This window comes from Phalacrocorax aristotelis, chromosome 5 (assembly GCF_949628215.1).
Source record: "Phalacrocorax aristotelis chromosome 5, bGulAri2.1, whole genome shotgun sequence".
NCBI classification, from domain to species: Eukaryota; Metazoa; Chordata; class Aves; order Suliformes; family Phalacrocoracidae; genus Phalacrocorax; species Phalacrocorax aristotelis.
The window spans coordinates 35,193,775-35,218,615 of record NC_134280.1 but is presented as its reverse complement, the minus strand read 5'-3'; the positions used below and the strand labels follow the sequence as shown (position 1 = coordinate 35,218,615).

The 24,841-nt window shown below is 42.4% G+C and overlaps 1 protein-coding gene across 6 annotated transcripts in view; it reads left to right on the top strand.

Annotated features, from left to right (window-relative positions):
* The first annotated feature begins 220 nt into the window (after positions 1–220).
* MYO1B (myosin IB) overlaps positions 221–24,841 on the top strand; it is a 121,645-nt gene continuing 97,024 nt past the window's right edge. For 3 of the 6 annotated variants that reach the window (XM_075093917.1, XM_075093915.1, XM_075093913.1), the window contains exons 1-2: positions 2,441–2,521; positions 19,237–19,377. In XM_075093917.1, coding sequence (XP_074950018.1) covers positions 19,243–19,377 — 135 coding nt within the window. In that variant the 5' untranslated portion in view covers positions 2,441–2,521; positions 19,237–19,242. Of the gene's footprint in view, positions 319–2,440; positions 2,522–19,236; positions 19,378–24,841 lie in introns of those variants that run through there. The other 3 variants (XM_075093916.1, XM_075093914.1, XM_075093912.1) reach the window with 2 other exon arrangements.

The window sequence follows — 24,841 nt, the reverse complement described above, 5'->3', positions numbered from 1 at the left end:
AAACAAGGAGGGAATGGAGTGCTGGAAGGCTGGGGAAAATGCATATTTTTGGTTAATTTCCTGGAGGACAAGGCAGCCTCACGAGGATGCTTAATATTATCTGTGTTACAAATGCTACCTAATGTCACCAGCTATTACAGATGGACATTCTCATTTGCAGGAATCTAAGCATCCAATGAGCATGAAGAGTGCGCCTGAGAAGCAGGCACGATTAAGCCTTTTGAAGCACAGCAGTAAGACCATGGAAGGAAAGCGACATTGGTTTTTTCCTGTGTTGAAGCTTCTCTTTGGATGAAATGGAGAATTTTAACCTCTGAGGTAGAAAATGTTATCTTTTCATGCCAATGCAATGACCTACAATAATTTTAATGTGTAAAGTTGAAATAGGTGCTTTCTCTGTGAAATGGTTGCAGTTACTGTCTTGTGATGCTACTCACTGCTCTGGGTGCGTTGTTGATAAATAGTGTTGGCCGGACAGTAACTGTTTTCCTTACAAAAGCTTGAATTTAGTTTTCATTCAGATTTGGAGTAAAAGGAAATTATTACTTCTTTTTTTTTCCCTTCATTAATTGGGAAAGAATGCAATAACCATGTCCCAGAACAGCAAGCTGAGTCATGAGCAAAGCACTCACCTCTGAATGGAGAACAGGGCAAAAGGGATGGGGTCAATGGTGCTACTCAGGAATGGTTCTTGCCTGTGTGCCTTTCAGACCAGCCAAAACCTAAATTCTCTTCCTGAGAACACCGGCATCAGAACTGTAATTTTTTCCATAGAACCAAGTTTTGACCAAGCCTTCAATTGTCAAGTGGGAAAAATACTTTGTTGAAATGGTTTTGATCACTTCTGATGAAAGCAGTCATTATTTTTACAGATATAAAAACTTCAGGGCAAAACAAATCTAGGGAGCTAAGCATCTGCTCAGAATATCTACAGATAATAAAATAGGGATGAGTCTATGAATTGGTAGGGCTGTAGGGCTTGAGTTCGTAGAACTCATCTGAAAGCTGTCGCTAACATTTATATAGTTACAGATTTGAAAAATTGTGCGAGAATGCAATATCTTTCTATACGCAGAAGGACTACCAAGGAATAGCATATGTAGCTGAAAATATAGTATTGACGTTGAAATAACTGAAGTGTTTTAATGAGAAAGGCTTTCAAAGTGCAATTTGCACCTTTACTGTGTGGTTCTGATCACATGGAATTGGGTGATGTAAGCTGGATTTCTGCCACATACGAAGTTTTGGTTGTGTGTCTGCAATTCAGGTCCTCTTTGCTGTTACCTATCAAACATGGGCTTAGCTTGTAGCTGAACTGAAGCTTATTGCAGCTTAAAAACAACCCAGCTCAGAAACAGTGCAATGGTTCAGCCCTTTTCAACTCTAGCAGAAGTAAGTGGAGTGTGTAGGCTTAAAGAGCCAGAGAAAAAAAGCCAAATTTACCTTTATCTCCTCCTTTAGGTTTTTTAAAATTTTTTTTCTCTTTAAATATAATAGTTCTTATATGTAATTTGGTTAGCTTAAAAAGCCCACTTGCAATAATGAAAAAATAACATAAAGACAATGTGGTAATTGGTTTCTTAGGAAAAAGTACACATAGTGAAACTTTTCACGTGAGTATTTTGCCAGGAAGTGTGTGAGTGTAATACTCAGACCTAAATACTCCCCTGGCTGATCTGTGCATTGGGGAGTTTTTATGGGGGTGGGGAGAAAAGTCTGCTTATTTTCCTTCAGACTCAGTTTCAGCCCAGCAGATGGCTGTGACACGGTATGAATATGGCCCTTAGGGTTTTTTCTTTTTACTTTTTTTTCTTCCCTTTTCACACAATGGGGTAGTCGCCCTACATTGTTGATGGCTTATGCGCTTATCAGGGGCAGGATTGGGAAGATAAGATAGGTTATGTCAGAGCTTGCTGTAAATACTTTTGGGTGCTTGCATTTAAAATGCTGGTATGTTTTGAGGAGGTGCTGAAAACATTATTGCAGGAATCTAGGCGGGGATGTTGGGTTTCACGGTAAGATAGGTCAGTTCCTCTTTTTGTTTAGTTTTTGAAGGTGAAAGGTGAACTATATGGTGGGGGGGTTTGGAATAAAATACGATACTAGGGTAGAGCTGGAGAACTGCAGAGGCTTACAGGTCTGGGTCGTACGGCAAACAGGACGGGTGAAACCCCCGCCCCGAACCCCCCACCTTTACAGCACACGGGGAGGATGGGGCGAGGAGGACTCCGGCCCGGAGCACCTGGGGGTCGCCCGCGGAGGGGGGAGCGCCCTCCGTGGAAGAAAGGGGGGGCTGGGGTGGGCTGGCGCCGCGGGCGGGCTGCGGGAGCGGTGCCCGCCGGGCGGCGCTGCGGGGCCGGGGCGGGCCGGGGCGGGCGCGGCCGGGGGGCGGTGGCGCCTCCGCCCCCCGCGGGCGGGGGCGGGGCCGGGGGTGCGCCCCGCTCCGCTGCGCCGCCGGCTCGGGCGGGAAGCGTCGGGCGGCCGCGGGACGGCGGGAGGGCAGCGCCCTTCGGCGGCAGAGGTACGGCTCCCCCCGCGGGGGGTGTTGGGGTTCCCCCGGGCCGCCTTTGTTGTGCGGGATCGGGGGGCGGCGGGGCTCCGGTACCGGCAGCCCGGCGTGACCCGCCGCGCCCCCCGCGGGGCCGGGGCCGGTGCCGCAGAGGCTTGGGGTAGGGGGGAGTTGGGCACCCGGTCCTGCGGGAGAAGGGAGCGGAGGTACCGGGTGCCGAGCCTGGGAACCCCGGCTCCTCCCGGGCGAACCTTCCCGGGGCAAAGCTGCGGCTTTGGGAGGATTTACGGGCGCTGTGGGTTTCGTTAGCATCTGGTGGACGGTTGTGGGCTTTTAGGCAGCTTAATTTAGGCTTGAACGCTGGTGTGCGCGCACGCAGAGATGGTCCGGATCTTACCCTTTAAAATAAGAACGTGTGCGTGCTTTTTCTGGAAAGAGACCGTGGCATCTGTTTCTTCTTGTCTAAAATAATTGCTGAGTGCGCGCAGCTTCGCTTAATTCAAAAGAGCGGGTTCGGTTATGGGAAGAGGGGAGGACCATGGGAAGAGTGTCGCTAACTTGGAGCAGGATGATAAATTCTGCCGTCGGGTAACTTTTGGAGAAGAGACTGAGGGAAGGACTTTCCAGGACAGGGTTGTTGTCCCAAAGAGCTTGCTTGTGAGGACGGCTTGGTGTAGCCTCCCAACTAAGACCATCTGTTTGCGCCTGTGGAGGCCGAGGCTGCTGGGATGTGGTGTAGGACATCTGCTACTGCTGTGTTTTGGGAAGGGCATCCCTTTGTTCTTCGGAGTGGCCAGAGTCTCCCGTGCAAAACAATGGCCATCTGAGCAGGGCCTGTAGGGAGTGGGGCTGGCGGTACGGTCACGACGTGCATTGGACCAGCACGCACTTGCCTTACCACAGTACCTGTGTGCACATCTGTCCGTGTGCATGAGTGCTGTTTGCTTTTTTGAGTCATTTAAACCTTTGCAATTTCAGACAATGTGATTAAATCAGTTACGATGTATTTAATCAGGACTACTATCCTGAAGGACAAACATAACAGTAATGAAATAAAAACAAACTCCTCTTAAAACGTATGATGGAGAAACTATTTAAAATAGTTTCTAAAAAGATTAGAAATTGCTACTGGAAAATGTGAAGGTCAGGTAAAATAGCTGACTCTGCAATTTTTGAGTTGAATCATGAGTTTCCCATATCCGGCTGTCCTATTGTTAATTGTGAATTAAGGCTGGCAACAAGCTGCCCATCTTCCCCAGGATGAATCATCACTTTGTCAAGCCTGGTGTCAAAAACAAGGCTTTCCCCAAAAGCACACAGTGGTTGGGAACAGAAATAGTCCGACCCATCTGTTAAAGTTGAGTGAAGTGCTTGGCCGCTTTTAAACATATTAAAGGTAATGGCGTTCTTCTCCTTATGTGTTTTTATTTCCAGTTGTCCCAGGCCTGAGTTTAAGAATGTCTAATTTAGTGCTCAATGCAACGTACTGCCTCTGGCTTGATTCTGTGTCAAGGTGTAATAGTTGCAGCGTTCCCGTTATTCCCAGAGTGGCATACAGTGGTCACCGCTCGTATTCGTGTTTACCATCGTGTAGCAACTACCGATGTGTTAGGTTACTACGAGTTCCCCCCTTTCCTTAGGAAAGAAGATGCTTCTGGAAACACTGGTGTGGTGTTAGGTGGCATGTTTAATGGACACCTTAAAAGCTTCTAGCTCCATATGGGCACCACAAACAGACTGAGTGCTCCACAAGGCAAAGGTGAAAGAACTCATGAAAGCATCTTAGGTCACAGAAACTTACCTTTTTTCCTTTCCTTTTTTTTTTTGTAAGAGACCCTGTTAAATCACATCTGTGGGGGGGAACTACGTGAGGAAACGGTGCCAGGGGATGGTAGTTTAATTTAGCTATGTGTGTTAGCCCTTTCAAACGTTGTGCAAGACTTCATGTAATTCCCTTTAGAAGGGCAAATGTACATTACAAGCCTATGAGTGCTTCTAGGGGAAGGGAAAATAAAGGTCTGGCAAATGAGAGGAGGAAGTGGGAGAGAGAAATTGGAAACATAAGCAAAGCCATTAGTTTTTCCCACTGCACTCTTAAGAAACTGCTGGCAGTATACTGGAGATTCTCTGCCTCGTGGAAGTGTCATGGACTTGCTTCACATGATCCTCTGAGATCATCCGGTTTCTCTGAGCTCTGTGGGAACAGAAATTCCTCATGTTGGAGCCTGATCTCATCTTCCTTCAGCAGCAGTAATAGCAGTGGCTTGGGAATCGGAGAGGAAGGTGAAGAAAGCACAAGCGGGATGGTTTGGAGAACAGCTTAGTGCTCATGCAGGCCCATCTGGACACCGTGTTTCCTCCTTTTGCTTGCCCTGTGTGGTCAGAGCTGGGACAAACACTACCATGCCGGCCAAAGTTAAGCGCTCTGTCAGTGTCCTGAGCTTCTTAGTGCAGCTCACATGTCAGACCATCCTATAAATCTTACCTTATATTTCATTCATCCTTTTTATTGTGCTAATGAAGAACAAACTGAAATGGAAGATGGTGACTTGAGTGATTGTATGCACCAGGCTTAGGGAATTTCCTCAGTTTAATCAAAGGCAAAAAAAAAAAAAAGGCTTTCTTTTTCCCTCTAGGGAAATTGGGTACTAGATACTAGTGCTAGTAGGTAGGTACTTAGTCTTTTAAATTTTTGGAGCCTTCTTACTTTGAAATAAAAGGTATCTAAGTAGCGTTCTCCTGTTTGCTGGGGGACTACTGGCAAAAAATTTAGGAAGGCTGCAGTAGTGATGACTAGCCCTTGAGTCTGTAACCTGATCCACAGCTTTTTCTCCTCAACTGGGAAAGGAAGTAACAGCTCCTATTACACCCTTATGTAACCTCTCCATTCATATCCTCCAAAAAGAAGGAAACCAGAGCTTGATTTCTGATGTATAAACTAACATCAAGGCATTCTTTGTCATAAAGAAGCAGTAAAGAATAACATTAATTTTCTTTTGTTCTGCAGTTCCTAGAATAAAAAAAAAGAGTAAAAGTAAAGATTTTTCTTTTGCGCCGATGTGATAGTGGAAAGGGTTGCAACTCTCTGTCATATACTGTGAAGTAGCTGTTAAGGAGAATGCTGGAACTGCCACAAGGGTCTTTTTGTTAATCTTTCCTGCTGGGTTTGAGTATTAGTCTCAAGATATTCACCCTTTACAGTTGTGCCCCACTTTGCTTGTAGATTGTGGAAGCTTTGCTCTTTTGGATTTTATGACTCCAGATTTTGGCGTCTGAACCGAGTGTGGAGACCAGGATCTCCTCTTTTTCGCTGTTGGACTTAAGCCCTGTTTTGAGGAAGAGTGATGGGGGAAGAGAAAGGTGATGTTCTCAAAACTTTTCCATGTGCTTTCGTGTATATAAAAACATATGAAAGAAATGTAGTAGGTGTTTCTCCTTTGAATAGCAGAAGTACCTCTGCTCACTGAGCAAATACATTTTTTCTGTAACTCTGTCTGGGGTTCCCAGCTTCCATACCTCAGTAGGGACATTAACTCATTTCCATACTTCCTTATCATTTTTGTCTTTGTTATCCTGCCAAGCTGTCTTTTCTCTAACCAAGTGGCCTCTACTTCTTTGCTTACCTCTGGTGCCTGTCCCCCATCCTCCCAAAGCCACTGGCATATCATGCTTGTTGCCATCATATCCTGTATCTGGGAGGCGAGTAACTGTGAAATGTGTGGCTTGATCCTCAGGGAACAGCCTGGCCTGTGGGAGGCTCTTCTTTCAGTAGAGCTGGAGTGTGCTTTTGTGGTGTGTGTGGCCATTTTCAGTGACTCCTGCCATTTTTAATCCTTTGCTCAGTGTTTGAAGAAAGTTGTAAAACCAAGCAGTTTATCTCACCTTTTGCTTAACTTTGTTTAAGTGACTGTAGAGTCTTTGGAGTTGCTTGCAGACTCAAGGTTTTAGACTAATGTATCATCTGACTGCAGGGCTAGAATCATCCAAATTGTCTTTTTGCATGTGAAGAGCTAGTGGCATAGCTTTTGGAGAAAACCATGCAGACATTTAATCCTTTTGTCTCTTTCAGCTCCTTGTTCCTGGGAAGTTTCCCATACGGTATCAGCAAGTAAACTTGTGTCTGTTTCTTGATATATTTTAATTCCACTAGCAAAGTCACTGTGGTGATGAAAGCATTTCAATGAGAAAGACTAAAGTTTCAAAATAGGGTTTCAGAGGTGAAGTAGACTTATGAAGTCCCCTTCTCAGATGCAAACTGGTTGGGGAATCATTCTGTGCAGACATTATAGCAGGAGTAATGGACCCCAGAGGCAAAAGCAGCATCCTTTCTCTCCAGTGGAAAACAGACTCACACTAACGTTTGAGCCTTTGGGATGAAAGCAATCAAGAGGTGGCCTCTAGCAGCCAGACTTACTGAAGGCCCAAGATAAGGAATCCAAACACCCAGACTCCCAAGGAGCGAGGGTGAGAAACATTTACTGTCACAAAGATTTTCTCCTTTGCAGGGGTGGGGAGTGGGTGTATCTTGGACTTTAGGTAATTGCTTTGTCCCTGACTTTGTGCAGTGCTGCCTCTGAATTGCTTTGGTGTGGGTGTACTAATTATGTTCATAAACTTTGCCTTGTTCTCCTCTTGAAGAGGCAGCAGTCCTTACGAGGCTCTTGTATTAGCAGAAATCCTTATGCTGCTGGGCAAGAGTACTGTTAAAAGGCAAGATAGCAGGAAGAAAGAAAAAGTGTATAGGAAGGAGAAAAAGAGGAGATAATTATGAGGAATAGGTGCTGTGTAACAGGAGAGTTGGTTGTACTGTACTATCAGAATTGCTTGCTGTAGATTTCTTTGTTTTCTAAATACAGGCAACAAGGCGAGACTCATTTTTCCATACTGTCAGCAGAAAGCAGTTTTTAAAAGTTTGTGACCACAGCCTGGTCAGCATTGGTACAAGTTTTCTGGGCTCACAAATATGTTCTGTATGTGAGCTCTCTTGCTTTTTTCTCTCTGCTCCTTCTTCTGTAATTGTCCATAATTTTCATAGTTTGTATGCTCTGAAGTGCTACCGGGGGTACTTTGAATTAGAAATAAGAATATTTTAAGCTGCAGGACTTACTACAATGGAAATAAAAACAGGTATGGAGCAGTCACATCCTGAAACATTTCTACTCTTTTATATGCATTTTCTTTATGGAGTCTGTTCTTCCTGGTGTCTGCAAGAGCACACTGGTGTTTGAATACCTTTGTAGAGGCTTGACCTTAAGGTAACCAGTTTTTGTGCACAACAGAGCATATGTAATGTTGTGGTACTGTGCTTTAACTTCTCCACTGACCTTTGAAAAGCCTGCACCCCAGAAATGAAACAAGGAAACTACTGGGTGTTGAATTCTGTATCTTGGGAAAGCATGAGCAGAGGAAGTTGTACCTACTCTGTATTTTAGTGCCTTTGTGTTAAAACAATTTGTAGGACAGTTATTGGTGTCTTTTTAGATGAAAGAGGTATCCTTAAAGTCCTTATTGCATAAGGACTCTTTGGATGGCACTGTAATGAGAAGCTAGTTCTGCTTTTAGGAGAGCTGTTGAAGGAAGTGAAGTTGGTATTAATCCTCTCCATTGTTCCTTCGAGGACGCAAATAAGCAGTTTAACAGAGAGGTGCTGGCGATGCTGGCTGAGAGATGAAGAGGTGCCATTTTTTCTGGGACTCCAGGGACCAGTTAACCTTCCGCCAAATAGCTTTGCTAGAGCTTGTTTGAGGGTGGAAAGAAATCTTTTTCTAGCGGGGTGCATGCTCGGATGTGAAAGAAGGAATACCTGGGATGTCTAACTTACGACAGGGAATGCCAGTTCCTCTCCTTTTTCATCAAGAGAGGCTTGGAGAAAGGTCAGAAGGAAGGTGGTAGGGATTGAGAGGCAGATAATTTTTGGGAGAAGTTAAACCTACAAGCTACACAAGTTAAACCTTACGGCTAAACCAATAACCAATTGGTTACTGAGTGTCTGGAGGCCCTTCCTAGTTTTTGTGTGTGAGAGTAGGTGTGTGACTGATGGGGCAGTTGAGCTTAGTTGCACAGGGTAAGCCAGGGAAGTGCTGATTCCAGGTGAAACTTTGGAGATGGTAAAAGAGTAGTGAAGAGGGTAAAAATTAATCCCCTTCTGTTGGAAGGAATATTCCTGGTCACAGTGAGGAAATATCGCTGCCACAACGTACCAGGAATCCTCTGTACAGCCTTGGTTAGCCCTGCTCAGTAAAGATGGGCTCAGATAGTTGTGGTAGTGGAAAGGGCTGCTGGGATGGTTGGGGGATGGAGAAGCTGCTGAGAGGAAAATAAGCAATCCTGGCTGTGCTTTATTCAGAATGAGGGCTGTGAGTAGATCCTCTCTAAATATTTTCCTGGGAGGAAGAAAACACATTTAAATTTAAAATCAAACAAAAAAAAACCACCCCTCTGTAGCATTAGCCCAACCAAGAAGTGGATATTGGCTGGCCATGAATAAATTTAGGCAAGAAATTAGGCCTGCAGGAACTATCTCTCATGAAACATCAGGAGGCTGAAAAACCGTGCTCTGGACTAGTGCAGTGTAATAGTCATGATTGCATGATACAGTGGTTTTGGCATGGGCCTCAAACATGCAGAACAGATACAGCTACTCTTGCCATTGTTCAGTTCACAGACTGTCAGGCTGCGGGAGTTAAAAGGGCTCTGGAGATTACCTTCAGTGATCAAAGAGCACAAGCCTGTGTTAAAACAAAGTTCACTCCGGGAGAAACCTTGGAAAATCTTTTGGCAAGCAAGGGTGGAGCTGGAGCTCCTCATACCTCCTAACATACTTCTGCCACAGGGGAAGCTTGCATGTATTCCATGCGAATAGATCTTTTTGCTTCCTGAAACTTTCAGATGACAGATCTTGCTGAAACAAAGCAAGGGAAAACACTCTACCTGTGAGTATATGTTGAGTTTCTCTGCTGTGAGACTGGCTGTTTTCCTTCTGTGGGAGGGAGGTGCTTTCTGTTGATGTTTTAGGAAGGTGTCCCTTTCTAAATCCACAAAGTGTTACATTTCCTTTGGAAATGCCTTTGTTTATCATGCTAGATATTAATAAAAACACTGTGTGCTGGCTTCTAACTTCACAGCTGACTGGACAAGAGTGATTACTCTGTGTTGAAATGCACCTTCTTGAACTGCCCCCATTGTCTGAGATATCTCTTGATAAGAGATACACAGGAATAGCCGGAGATGGCTTGATTTAAAAATTGATTACTTTTATCCTGTGATTTCAGGTGTCTTACTGACTGTGGATGTTGTTTAACACTTACGCAAACACGTCTGACAGTACATGTAATGTGTCTAAGCTTCCCGTGCCGTTAAATAGATGCTTGCTTAGCTTGGGTTTAGGTGAATATTACTTCCTCTTCCTGCACCACTTGCATCCATATTTTTTTAAAATTTCATTTAAAATAGCAGTGTTTTGCTGAAGATAAATTAATGTGTAGAATAGACAGCGACGGCAAGTTGTAGGGTGAAACCCTGCACTGTTCTGTTACCTTGGCAGCTAGTCCTGGGAGAAGTAGGGCTAATTGAGTCTGACTTCCTGCAGGTTTTTCTCTTGTGATGGATTGACTTGCAAAGAAGTAATAATTTCCATTTGAAGCTTTTCTGCAGCTAGGGAATCTTGTGAAATGCTTCTGCAATGGCTCAGTGGTACTTAACAAGGTGTTTGTTCTCCTGGCAGCCCATGTCTCTGATGGGACTCTCATGCCCAAATCTCTTCTCCTGCCTGCTTTTACAGATGTGTAGAAAATTAGCTATTCTGTTGTCCTTTACTCCTCTCTCCTTTGAATGAAATTCAACATTGAGCATGTATGACAGAGTAGACGTGTATACCAGGACGTGTACAGCTAGCGTGATTTGTCTTGTTTGTATAAAATACTAGGTTAAAAACGTTCCAAATATTGTTTACAGATATTACAAGGAGCCTGTCGGTTGAGGGTTCCAGGAGGGGAAACTGAAATGGGCAAGAGTAAGATCTCTGGGGTGGTGTTTGGGTGGCTTCTTTTCCTTCCGTCTTAAATTGAATAAGAAAGCGAGTGGTGTGGAAGGGGCTTTCAGCCATGTAAATTTTAGCTTTACTCAGACTTTTAGTGCTTGGAAGAGAATATGGGTGCATGGAAACTTGGGCCTTGCTCTGTTGGTAACTGTGAGCGTGATGGTGTCTGGCAGCTGCTCTAGGAGTTACGGGTACATTTAGTTATCGTGGGTGGCGTGGTGGTAGGTAGATAGGGGCACCAAAGCCTCTTCTGCGATCTGGATTTCCTAAAGCTCCTGATTAGCTTTATATTTGTTCGTGCCCCGTTTTGAGTCTGGTTCAGTGGCTGCTGTGATGAATTTCTGCGGCTGCTCTTCCTTCTGCTGTTGGCAGCTGAGTGAAGTTGCAGTGTTACCTGTTCTGTGATTTCATATCCTGTGTATCTTTGAGGCTTATCGCAGACTACTTAACAGGGAATGCATGCAAGCATTTAAGGAGAAGATTAGCATGTACTCTGGTGTTTTAACCCTGTAGTATTAAGACATCTCTTGATATCCACCTTATGACATGACATAGTTTGTGTTCCCTCCAGTTGCCCCACCAAGTAGATTTCTTTTGCTTGTATTGGGGATCTGTGATTCATGTGCTGACTGGAGGAAAGCAAGGCTTGCTCTCTGCCTGCGCGCTTGTGTGGAAAGAAACGTAAAAAACCTCATTATAATGAAAATATAAACGAAGATATAGATTACAGTTGATTGCTGGATTGCTCCCAAAGGAGTGAAACCCCAGTGGAAAGAAATGTTTTGACTTTGAGGGCTGCTACTGGAAGATCTTCTGAACACAAGCTCTGGTGTGGTAGCAAGCTACTGGTGTGTCACATACAACAAACAAAGAAGATCCCACAAAATAAATAAGTGCTGCCTTGGTTTTCATACCCTGTTCTGCAACAGCTAGGCAAACGTAACCTTTGGATTGGGCAGGATCCCAAAAAATTGGCAGAGAACTTTAAGCGGCAGCTTGAGAGATGAAGATAATCAGTTTAAAAGGACACCCCCTACTTAGTTGAGTTCAGATATCTAGTAGTAAAAGCTAATTTTTGTGGTTTTTTTTTGAAACAATGAGCGTGTTTTCTTTGTGTTCACATTCTGTACTGACAACTTTTTAAAAAAATCACGTTGTCCAAAGAATACTGTTACTGTGAAATCTAGTCTTTGGTTTAGGGGAAGAAGGCAGGACCTTTGACAACTTTTGCTTTTGCAGTCACAGTTTGCTCCTTATTTTGAAAAAGATTCAAGAGAATCTTAGCACGGTATGTGCCAAAAGGAGACCCCCTCTGTTTCTGAATGTTTTATCCCTTTCTGTAGATGTGGACCTGGAATGATTGTAAAACTCTGTGGTTAGACAATGACTAAGAAAAGCCTAAATGTAAGAAACCACCGTGGATCCTGTTTCTGCTGAAGTCAGTGGGAATTTAACCAGAATTTCGGACTGCAAACGGCCTTGTTAGTGAAGACTTATTTCCAGATGCATTATGCATTGAAAGTGCCCAAGGTGTTCTCCCTGTCAAAAAGAAGTAATTAAGAAAAAAAAAAAATCAGGCTCTGGAATAATTGCTTATGGGAAGGCTACTCCACACCTATAATTTTTGAAACCTGTCAATATAATCCAAAACATAAAGGAATTTTTGCAGGGTAAAAATGGAGGACCAAACATATTTTGATTGTTTTAAGACTATTTTAGCAGGTGCTAAAGAAGGTTGCCTTAGCAATGTTGAAGAACTGAATGTTTTTCCCGAAGCCTAGCGTGGCTGTATGACTGACCCATATGAGTTAAAGCGAGAATGCAAGTTGACTTAGGAAATAGATCAACCCCTGAGTGCAATTGCTGGTGGAGGTTGTTGTGTTGTGGTTGCAAAAAAATTATTAGAAGTAATTTGAAAACCTGTACTGCTGGGCATAAAATGTAGAAATAGTAGTATAAATACACCCCATGGTCTTTTACAGCAGGTAGTATCTATGCTAGTGTTATTCAAACTAGTATGCAAAAATAACAAAAAGTAGCCTTGGAGAAACACAAACACAGCCTCTCACTCCTTCCTCCAGGCTTGTGAATTTGTCTTTTATTAGGGAAGAGGAGGAGGGCAAAGCTGTATCTTCTGCCTACGTGGCTCAGGTTTGTTGGTTTTTTTTTTTGGGTTTTTTTTGTTTTTTTTTTTAACATGACAGGAGCGTGGTACATAGTCTTGTGACAAAGGTTATGAACAAAGGCATGAAAGAAGCATCTCGCTTTTGGGGGATTGATAACAGCTAATTATTGCTTAATGTAGATTGTAACGAACCTGATGTAAAAATAAGAAACCCACCTAAAACCCTCAACAACACAAAAATACCCCAACAATACCCCTCAACAAATGCCAAAGAACTCCAGCAACAGCAACGAAACCTCTTCCCTCTGCATTTATGAAGGCCTTGAGTCCTGTTAGTGAAGAACGTTTCAGCCCTTGTTTACGTCAGTAGGAGATAATGTCCCAGTGAACATTTTGTACACTTCCTAACAAACTCTAATTATTGTACTGTCCGTTTTTCTAAACTGCAGTGAAGCCTCCGTTGTTAAACTGCTAAAAGATGATATTGCTTCACATGGTTGCAGCTGTTTGTTCAGCAGTACTTTAAGTGGCCTGTTTCTTTCTTGAAAATTGCCCAATCTTTAGCTAAATGTGTGGCATTTAGTAGCAAGAGCCAGCGGAGCATTTGTTCTTCCTATGGAATTCTGCTAGGCAAATCTTCTGTCATCTAAATTGCAGTCACTGGCCCGAAACTCTGTCCTAATCTGATGTTGCTAAAGTGCTGTTCCCATTTAGCTGATGCTGAATGCAAACATTCCAGCAGTCCTAATACAAATATACCCCATAATGCCGCATTTTACTTCTGTAATTTACTGGAGCTGTTTGTTGTTAACTACTCAAGGAATCTGGTTCAATGCCTACAGAAAATAAAGAGAAGTTGCACAAGGCTTTCAAATAATAGCCCTTGCTTTGTGGGTAAGATGTGAGAAGCATTAGCTAATTCAAAAGCCCCAAATTATAACCTTTTTCAGTTTGGAAAACACTGGTTCAGTAGGACTTTGGGAGGAAAAGGAATTCAGAAGATATTCAGACATTGGCCAAATCCAAAGGAAAGATGGAGAAATGAGATGAAGCATTTTAGTTCGTTAAGAGTACTTTTACTGCTGTTGCGATATCTATTAACATTCCTGCCTGCAATCTGTCTGTCAGGTTTCTGAAGTCCATTTTCTTGCAGGAAGAAATCGTGGGCTGCAACATCACGCTGTTTTCTGCAGCCCGTTGATGGTGACAGAGCAACATCTGTTGAGCTGTCACAGCTGGGCAGGAGGGTGCAGGTTTTCCTAGCAGGCAGTGGCCAGGCAGCAGATGCTGCTTGGATCTGGAGGCAAAGCAAATATTTTCTTTGTATGGTATCAACACTTTCCTACATGGTGGTATTGGGAAATCCAGCTTTGAGAGAAAAGGGCACTAATAGTTCGCCTGCAGAGCCTGCCTCAGTTTACCTGGTGAACCAGCACAAGGTGTTCCCAATGAACTTGTACCTTCTGGGCATCAGTCAGAGGTCAGAGATACGTGGGGTTTGTTGGACAGGATGAATTTAAATCCTGCCTCTTGTATCAGTACAAGGGTACTGTACCAAGTTCAATGTACCAGTACTTAAGGGGTAGCTACAAAGAAGATGGAGACTCCCTTTTTACACGGAGTCACATGGAGAGGACAAGGGGGAATGGACACAAATTGCTCTTGGGGAGATTCCGGTTGGACACCAGAGGGAAATTTTTCACAGTGAGGACAGTCACCCATTGGAATAATCTCCCCAGGGAAGTGGTTGACTCGGCCATGTTGGACACCTTTGAGAGTTGTCTGGACAGGGTGCTGGGCCATCTTGTCTAGACTGCGCTCTTCCCAGAAAGGTTGGACTAGATGATCCCTGAGGTCCCTTCCAACATGTGATTCTGTGATTCTTGCTAAATTGGTACTTAAGCTTGTCATGAGTAGTACAAGATGGCTGTAGTCCCTTTTGGTTTTGTTTTATTCAGGTAATGACACTGTGTCCCCAGCCATTTTTGCAGCAGCAGCCTGTCAGTGTCCCTGCTTTCTGTGGGCCAGTTGCTCCCTGACAGAGGAAAAAGGGAACGAGTGGGCAAGGATAATTACAGCCTGGTAGGAGCTTGGGATCAGACCTGGAACAAGAAATCAGTTTGAACTCCGCTATTGAATTACTGATGTTGCAGGTTGTTTTTGTTAACTCTTACAAAAGAAGAAGGTGGGTATTTTCTACAGTGAGTTGGTGGCAGTGAAACCAAAGGCTTTTTTTTTTTTGTTAAGTAGAGCTAGATGCATATGTGAATGCATCTATTGCGACAATTTTGATGATAGGGAAATTGTCCTTTTGCTACAATGCTACGAAGGAAGAAAACCAAGCCACTTCTGCAGCCAGTGATAATTCCAGTGCAGCAAATGCAAACGTGTGCTAAGGACTACACATCCGTAGGAAGCTGCTGGCAGTTGTTGCTGTTTTACTGTATGAGGGTGATGTGGAAAACCTTGGACAATTCCATAACAAGCTGTACGCTAATAACAGGGTATTGCTTCATTTCCCCCTTGGAGGATGTGTGAACTTAATTGTACAAGGCTTTTGGGGATTTGCCTATTCTCTGTGTCATCTTCTATTTAGAGTTTTCATTAGGTGTCATTTCAGATTGGCTGACGGTAGGACTGCTGTGCCTGTGGAACAGCGTAATTTTTAATTTGCCATCCTTGTGGCCAAGAATGATTTAGATTCAACTGGCCTAGCCAGATGGCAATCCCAGGCATTGCAAGTAGGAGATACAACAGTCTGTATTTTAAAAGGCTGCGAGTAACATGGGAGCATGTGGATAAAAGCATTTTACAGACATAGCATGGCCAGCACTTCTCCTCCCAAGCATGTTGTCTAACATAAAACAGATCAAGCTGTGAAGGATTACTGAATAATCTTTTTTATTTTTCTGAGAATGGAAATGTGTTGAAAGTGTTCTCGCTCTCTTAAGGCCAAATGTGAGACCAAAGTGAGGAAGAACAGCTTTGACAAATGACTAGAAAAAAGGGAGATGTTCTGAAATGCTGCCCATGTTTGCTTTAGGGATAAAAAAAGGTAAATTTGGGATAAGACTCAAGTGGTAAGTGGGTGTGGGAGAGATCAAGGAATGTTTGAGGAAGAATCTGATTTGCAGACTGCAAGCATTAGAAGAATTCTGGGGTTTTTGCTGAGCTAATTTGTTGCTATATTAATAATTTGCAGCTGCAGTTTCTATACAACGCTGTTTTTTTTCTTGGTGTCAACAGTATGAGATGTTGCAGTCACAGAAGCAATTTATTAGGTAAATCATTGGAGTACCACTTATATTTTTAGGTTATTTTTTATTGAATTTCCAGAATGAAATCGCAGCACAGTTCAAATAAAGCCTCACAGTAGTACCTGCATCCACCTTCCCCTATTCAGCAATCTTCATCTGAAAATAACTAAAGGTGTCCTTGTTTTAAAGGACACAACCAATTCTGGTTCTTTCCTCTAACCTAATTTCCTGTTTGCTGGTGCTCTCTCCCCAGCACAGCTGTGGTTTCAAGCATTACTGATCTCTCAGACACCGGGATTGTGTTTTGGTCCTGACCCTCTCATAGTCCTGGTTCTTGAAAACGGTTCTTGAGAAATGTTCATCCTTTTAAAGGTGCATAAATGTATATATATAGGTAGCAGCTGCTTGCTTTTATTTACTGTTCTCCAAATAGTGGTGTGCATGCTGTCACCAGCATTGATGGGAAAAGATTTCCAGCTACAAGGCATCTTTGAAGATATAACAAATACAAATACTTGGATGTGGATTTGGATTGAATTTCTGAGCTTAGTGACGTGTTGTTAAAAAACTTGACTAAAGTCTTGCAATGTAGCAAGGGTTTGATATATTTGTTTCTGTGTAGTGTGTTGATTTTAGAGGTTTTTTACAAAAAGCTATTTTTTAAAATTAGTATTTGGTGTTTTGAAAGTGTTGTATAAATCTTCTGACAAATTCTTCTAATGGATTAAATTCAATTATAGATTAAATCTAATTGTTTAATGTATGTTTAAACATCATTGGCTTTTCTCTCCCCACCTAGTTAGCTCAGATAGGCAACCAAATTATCCCGCAAGCTTGCTAGACTTTCTTTTGTCATTAGCTAACCCAGAGCAGGGATTATGATTGGATTCCACCGAAGTGGGGGCTAACAACATTGGTATGGCAGAATACACGAATCATACATCAGTGTATGATGTAATCTTTAACAATATTTTGCAAAGGCTAAGCTATTGCAAATGATTTTGAGAATTCAGTGTTAAACAAGATGTCTAGGCATGTTGTCCAATTTTTTCATCACCTATGTTTCTAATAATTTCTAGCTTTCAGGTTAATGGAAACATTTTAACCGTAGTATGATGTTAAATTTTTGTGGGGGGGAAAAAACCAGGCTGAAAATTAACCTTTGACCATAAAATTGAACTTTTCAGATATATTGGTAAATTAATATTTGTATACAACTTTCTGATCCAGCTTTTAGTAGTAGATATGGTATCTTTGTGCACCTCTTCTGCAAAACGTGCCTCTGAGCTTGGGGCTACATGAATGTTCGTGATGGGTTTGGCTGCTCTTGGTCTTGAAATTCCCAAGCAGTGATGCATGAAGTGTGGTAGGTGGTATGTAATTTCACAATGGTAGATGAGGTATGCTACTTAGAACTTAAATTTGAGGTTGAAATCGCCCATATTAGGATTTTTATGTTGGCTTTTTTTTTTTGGCTACAAACCCAATATTTAATAAGTTCCATACTTGAGAAGAACTTTTTTTTTCAGCCTTCAAAAATTTTAGCATTAGTTGATGTATGAGAAGTAATTAGGTCATTGAAAGAAGTCTGGTAGTTTAAATAATTCATCTTGATGGGATGCAGAAGTGAATCTGAAAAGATTTTGTGAATATTTAAAATTTTTTTAGTGATTCAGAGAAGTGAACTATTAAGAATACAAGTATCTTTCTCTACAAAAATATTTGTCCAGTGTTTTTGTTTAAAATAAATGCTTTTCTGTTTGTTTAGCAGAGTTGACTCAGCTTTGGTTGGTTACCATAATTCAGCACTGTTTTTGCATTTCTATGTGAATTTCCAGTAATTCCCAGGCTTGGTTCAGGTTTTGGGATCTTGCTGCATCACTTCCGTTAGCTGCCTGTGGAGCTGCACTTCGTTGAATTTGGAAAAACATCAAACAGGACTTAAGTCTTGATCTAATATCCCTGAAGTGTCACTCACTGCTCAAAATTCAAATAGCATGTAGTAACGCAGTGGCTGTGGTCAGAAGAAAGATAAAAGGCTTTGCTTGTTTTAAATTAGTTATCTGATGGATAGCTACTATGGCAAGTTAGTGGTGATTGTATAAGCTAATAGCTGTCCAAAGAAGTTTTGAAAAATGATTAAAAATATTTAGAATTAAAATATGCTGCAGTGATTGGGGGAGCAAGGACAGCCTGACAGCATTTCATAGCTGAGTGGTTACAGCTGACTGGTGAGGTTCGACTGTTGTTTTGTGTAGCTGTAGCTCTACAGTAGTTGGTTCTTGGTTTGTGTTGTCAGTAAAGTCATTCCCTCACCTCTGGTTCCCCATTTGCAGGCCGTCACTGCTAATATGTTCATTTTTCAGTCTTGTCATGAAAGCTGAAAGTAGTAACTGTGTGCTTGGAGTTCTTGAGGAGCTCAGTTAATCTTCCCTAGCATTTGGATTGGAAGGATAAAAGGCTGGGATGATCAAATAGGTGGCGAGTTTTGGTCTGACCTTGACTTCTTTGTTTGAATTACTTTGTTTACTGGACTTGGTTACTTTTGTTTGATCCTGGTCCCTTGGTTTAAGCCCGGATTCTGCCTTTTGCCTCTCCAGTTATATAGATGCAGAGTCTCCACTTGTCAGCTGGATTGTTGCCACCCAACAAAAATGGTCTCTTAAGCAATAAAATTGCAAATAAATCCAAATAAGTCTGGTTAGGAAATTAAGTAATTTGGTAGCACCGTGTAACAACGAGCAGTACTGTACTGGAATATAGGCACTCGAGTACAGGGTTCATGAATAAGATAAAACAGCATGGGTTTTGTCTCTGCATGAGTTCACTTAGTTGGTTTCCACTTAAAAGTTGATGGTGTTGGAGAAATGCAAGTAAGCGTGAGAAAGAAATTCAGGCTAGGGTACTGACAAATTTAAACCCTAATTTGATACACTGAACAAGTTGATGAAGCTTTTGATAAAACTTGAGTTCGCATACACTTGAGCACCATTGAAGTTGTCCAGAAAATCTGGATGTGGTGCCCACTGGAATCCTAATTCCTGTTTCTTGCAGCTTCAGAGTTAACAAGTAGTGAACCAGAAGGCATTGTTGACTGTTAGAAGTTAAATTTTTGGGATTGTGTGGACTACCTGCGTAGATAGAATGACTTTGAGAATGTTCCTTGGAAAAATATTTTAAAGCCGTGCCATTCGATGGGTTTTTAACTTGTATTCCTTAAATAGTGTTAGTGCATAATGCCTGTGAATAATTAGAATAACTTTGAGCTAACTTTTGTCTGTGTTTTTTTTTCCTCGTTTCTTTGCAGGAGAAAATGGCCAAAATGGAGGTCAAGACGTCACTTTTAGACAACATGATAGGGGTTGGAGATATGGTTCTTTTAGAGCCACTTGATGAAGACTCATTCATCAATAATCTGAAAAAGCGCTATGATCACAATGAAGTATATGTGAGTATATGTTAACAAATAACATCCTATGAGGAGCTATGTTGTCATTCTTAAAATATGTGTTTATTTCTAGGGATACAAATAGACTGAATGCCTGAACACAATCTATTGTATTAGGGATATTTTAAACCTTACTTGCACTGTAGTCTTTCCTGTACTGCATTGTTTGCATTTGATCTTTTCCACCTGGGATATTTTTCCTTTTTCATTTTCACCATTGCACAACGTGGTGGACCTCTGATTTTCATAAAAACCAGTTCCAGAACCAATGATGACAATTACTTTGATACTGCTGTTATCAGAGGATGTTGCAGTTAAAACTAATTCACTCCCAGAGAAGGTACTTCCAGTATGTTAGAGCAGGTTGATGTAGAAACAGTATATGCTTGGAATGTGCTAGGGCTCGCTTAAATGTTGCCTGCTATCTTTGATTTGCAAAAAGTTATGTTTATTAGAATGGCTGGATTTTAAATGAAAAACAATGAGCTTGGATATTTATGGAAGTCATTAAAATCTTCAGGCATATTAATCTCTGAGTGATGATCAATAGGAGAGACATTGTGAACTCACAGTTGAAATGCAGGCTGGGAATGAAGAGGCAAATTGTGATTCCAGTTAAGCCAGTCATTTCCTGCTTCATCTCTCTTTAGTCCATTTTTGTTAAAATCTGCACAGTATTGTATCTACTGTGCTGCTGAAGATGTGTGAGTGTAATGGTTTGTAGAGGCTTTCCAAGACCGCTGGTAAAAGGTAAGTCTCTTAAGAGTAAAGCTGAAATATTTATGCCAAAGTATAGCTGTGATCTGCAAGCAACTGTGTCTGCAGCTTATTACAATCAAATAGATGTGTTCTGTACTTTAATTTAGCCCTCCCCCTTTTTAATTTTTAGTATGCCTATATTTTTCCTTCTTGGTAAGTGTTTCAATCTTCATATTTTTTCCTTTCCATCTTCCAGTACAGGAGGATCTGTGTTATTTTTGTTTGCTTCTTCTGTCCCTTACTTATAGTCTGTGCTTTTGTACCTCTGCTATTCATTGTCTGATGCATCTTTCTTCTGGAGCCATTTCCCTACGCAGCTATGCCTGTTCCCTTTTCTGTAGGCATTTACTTGGCAATATACAGTTGCACCTGTCTGCTATTGTATCACCTCTGCTATTGTATCACCTTCACCTATTTGCTCCTTAAGTTTGGACTGACAATTTAAATTAACCAGAAAATTAAAGTAAGACAAGGACTCTCAGTATCTGTTAAAACCTTATTGGAAAAGAGACCAAAATGATCTTTATTTGCAGAATGATTTCTTCCACAGTGGTTAAAAAAAAAAATCTGTCTGATAACTTTGAGAGTTAAATTTCCAAAAATTTGTGTCTTAAGTTTTCCTTTTTATGTTTGGATGTAGTCTGTTCCCTCTTGATAATCCTTAGACACTGATACAGGCAGGTAGATATCAGACTCCTCTTTGCTGCCCTTTCATCCTGTTCTGGCAAGTCCTCCGTATTCAACAGCTGCAGTGGCTGCCTCTTCTGGGATTCAGAGTCTTTTTCAGTCATTAGCTTGTATGATTAACCTGTGTCACATAAGTTTTAGGGTTAACTATATTCCTAATACCTACAGTAAAAGTGGGTGATACCGAATCATCTCATTCCACTTAAGCTCAAGAAAATGTGAAGGAGAAGAGGAGGAAGCTATTTGTCTACAGATTGAAGAAGACAGTACTACCTTGTACAATCTTTGGGTCATATTTGGAAGTTTAACTTAAAGCATTAAGGATAGAAACCTATTCTGTGAGGGTACCCTAGATTACGCAGTCTCTTAAAAAGGATTGCTATAAGTCATATGGGAGTGGATTTCTCAAGGTTATTGTTTTTTTTTTTTTTACTGTAAAATACTATAGATTGCAAAGCATTTAATTACATGTTTCTACTTAATGTAGACTGGATAGCTTTTTCTCGAAAGAAATCAGTTTGAATGACAAATGGGTAATCTGTTTTATGTTTATCTGCTATTACGTGCTAGCTGACAACCATGTTCAAACACACAGTTCTTTGAGACAATGACAGTGAAGCATGTACTTCCCTCAGTTTCTGATTTGGCTGGGCCTGGCACTGACGTGCATTGTAATTACCTGTGTTATGTGCTTTGGCAGGTGATACAGGTGTCAGTTTTCTCTGGCAATGTAGGATCCTTTGCCTTGCAGGTGAGAAAGCCTAATACTTAAACATGCTCTGTTGAGAAGTGTGAAACGCTGCCAAAACCAAAGGATTTTTTTTTTGTTCATGATGTGTTTGGGGATTCCCACCCCACCCCAAATCATTTCCTTGTGGTTTGTTGCACAATCACAGAATCACAGAATGGTTGGGGTTGGAAGGGACCTCTGGAGATCACCTTGTCCAACCCCCCTGCTTGAGCAGGCACACCTAGAGCAGGCGGCACAGGAACACGTCCAGGCAGGTTTTGAATGTCTCCAGGGAAGGAGACTCCCCAGCCTCCCTGGGCAGCCTGTGCCACTGCTCTGTCACCCTCACAGGAAAGACCTTTTTTCTCATGTTTAGGTCGAACTTCCCGTGTTCCAACTTCTGCCCATTGCCCCGTGTCCTGTTGTTGGGCACTATTGAAGAGCCTAGTTCCATCATCCTGACACCCACCCTTTAGACATTTATAAGTATTTATGAAATCCCCCCTCAGTCTTCTCTTCTCCAGGCTAAACAAACCCAAATCTCTCAGCCTTTCCTCGTATGGGAGATGCTCCAGTCCCCTGATCATCTTGGTAGCTCTCTGCTGGACTTGCTCAAGGAGTTCCACATCGTTCTTGAACTGGGGCGCCCAAAACTGGACACAGTACTCCAGATGTGGTCTCACCAGGGCAGAGTAGAGGAGGAGGATAACCTCTCTCGATCTGCTGGCCACACTCCTTTTAATGCATCCCAGGATATTGTTGGCCTTCTTGGCCACAAGGCCACATTGCTGGCTCAGGGTCAGCTTGTTGTCCACCAGCGCTCCCAGGTCCTTCTCAACAGAGCCACCTTCCAGCAGGTCAGCCCCCAACCTGTACTGGTGCATGGGATTGCTCCTCCCCAGGTGCAGGACCTTGCACTTGCTCTTGTTGAATTTCATGAGATTCCCCTCGGCCCAGCTCTCCAGCCTGTCCAGGTCTTTTGCTGGATGGCAGCACAGCCTTCTGGTGTATCAGCCACCCCTCCCAGCTTGGTATCATCAGTGAACTTGCTGAGGTTACACTCTATCCCATCACCCAGGTCACTGATGAATATGTTGAACAGGACTGGACCCAGCACAGACCCCTGGGGAACACCACTAGTGAAAGGCCTCCATCCAGACTCTGCTCCATTGATTACGACCCTCTGAGTTCTGTTGTTGAGCCAGTTCAGTGTCCACCTTGTTGTCCATTCATTCAGCCTACGCTTCCTTAGCTTGCCTACAAGTATGCTATGGGAGACGGTGTCAAATGCCTTGCTGAAGTCAAGACAGACAACATCCACTGCTGTCCCTTCATCGACCCAGCCAGTCACGCCATCGTAGAAGGCTATTGGGTGGTCAAGCATGATCTTCCCTTGCTGAATCCATGTTGACTATTTCTGATAACCACCTTTTCCTCTACATGCCTGGAGATGACCTCCAGGATGAACTGCTCCATCACCTTTCCAGGGACGGAAGTGAGCCTGACTGGCCTATAGTTTCCCAGGTCCTCTTTCTTGTCCTTTTTGAAGATTGGAGTGACATTTGCTTTCCTCCAGTCCTCGGGCACCTCTCCTGTCCTCCACGACCTTTCAAAGATGATGGAGAGTGGCTCAGCAAGAACATCTGCCAGCTCCCTCAGCACTCGTGGGTGCATCCCATTGGGTCCCATGGATTTGTGAGGATCCAGTTTGCCTAGGTGATCTCTGACCCAGTCTTTCTCAACCGATGGTAAGTCTTCCTCTGTCCTAATTTGTCCTCTCTTCTCTGGGGGCTGAGATGTCCGAGGGCCAACCTTAGCAGTAAAGACTGAGGCAAAGGCGGCATTCAGTAACTCTGCCTTCTCTGCATCCTTCATTACCAGGGCCCCTTCCTTGTTCAGCAGTGGGCTCACTGTGTCCCCAGGCTTCCTTTTACTGCTGATGTGTTTAAAGAAGCCCTTCTTGGTATCTTTGACATGCCTTGCCAGATTATTATTATCATTTACCCTTTTTATCTTCAGGTTTGTTTGATCATGTGATTTTTTTTTTTTTTTTTAAGGTCTTAGAGTACTGTTTGTGAATCCACACTGTGAAGGCAAAATTTTGCAGATCTTTGCAAGTATTAAGACATTCACTGCATCTGTGGTTGAAAAACATAGATGCTTATGTCTGTGCCACGTGGTGCTACCAAGTATACAAGTTACTTAGTTTGGGATGCTGCATGGTTTTATTTATGAAATCACTCAAGGAATAATATCTCCTTTCTGTATCAGTTGAATTCTGCCCTGCAAACTTCATGTCATTTTTGCATATTTTAGAAAACTTCTAAAACAGTAACAGTTGGAACAAGTGCTCATGGTAACAACCACATGTTAATTTTCAAGTGCAAACTCTTCTCTCCCGTCTTGCCACCCACTTTTCTCCCTGAACCTCACTCATGAAAACTACACTTTGCATTTCTGTTTTTAGAGTCAGATGAGCACAAGGAAGCCTTTGTTACTTCTGGAAGTAATGTTTGTCTTATAATTTAAAATCTGTAGTTTGCATGCTATCCTGGGGAAACCAAATTGGACTATTAAAGAGCTGCTGTTGGTGCTTAACAAAGACTACCGGCTTCTTCAGCTCTAAAAAGCTACACAAGTTGATGTCTCAGGATCCTTTCAAAGGGCAATAGGAACAGATTTGTCCTTTCATGGCTCAGTTGTAGGGTTAAATTCACCCCTCATGTCAGTGCTTCGTTGTGGGCATTACCAAAAGTTGAGTCCAAGTGCAAAAACCTAAGTTGAACTGAAGCCATATGAATGGATTGAAATGTTTCTGCAGCAGTAAACCAGGGCTTACTCAATATCAGTTTCTAAGCATTTTTCTGTAGACTGATGGCTGTGTCTGTGCTACACATGTTAGTTCTAAAATGGAGTTGGGGTTACAACCTGTAAAAGGGTTTGTTGTGAGGAATGAGACCTGTAATGTGGATAGCTTTGAAAATGCTGTAAAGTTGCCAGACATTGCATAATCGTGTTAGCCAGTCTTGGTAGGTAAATGTAAGAGATCAAGCCATCAGTGAACAGTGCCAAATCTCTCCCCATAGCCAGAGATGACAAGATAAATGGGTTCATTCCACTGGAAGATAATACAATTTTTGTATTTCCTAGTCTTTTAACGGTAGTTGTGTTTGATGCTGAATGATTGATATTGGAGATTCTAGTGCCAGCTCTGTTTGAAATTCCAGATTTTTTCCCTAAGAGCTCCTCTTTCAAAGAGCATTCAGATCTGGATCCCCTGATGGTCCT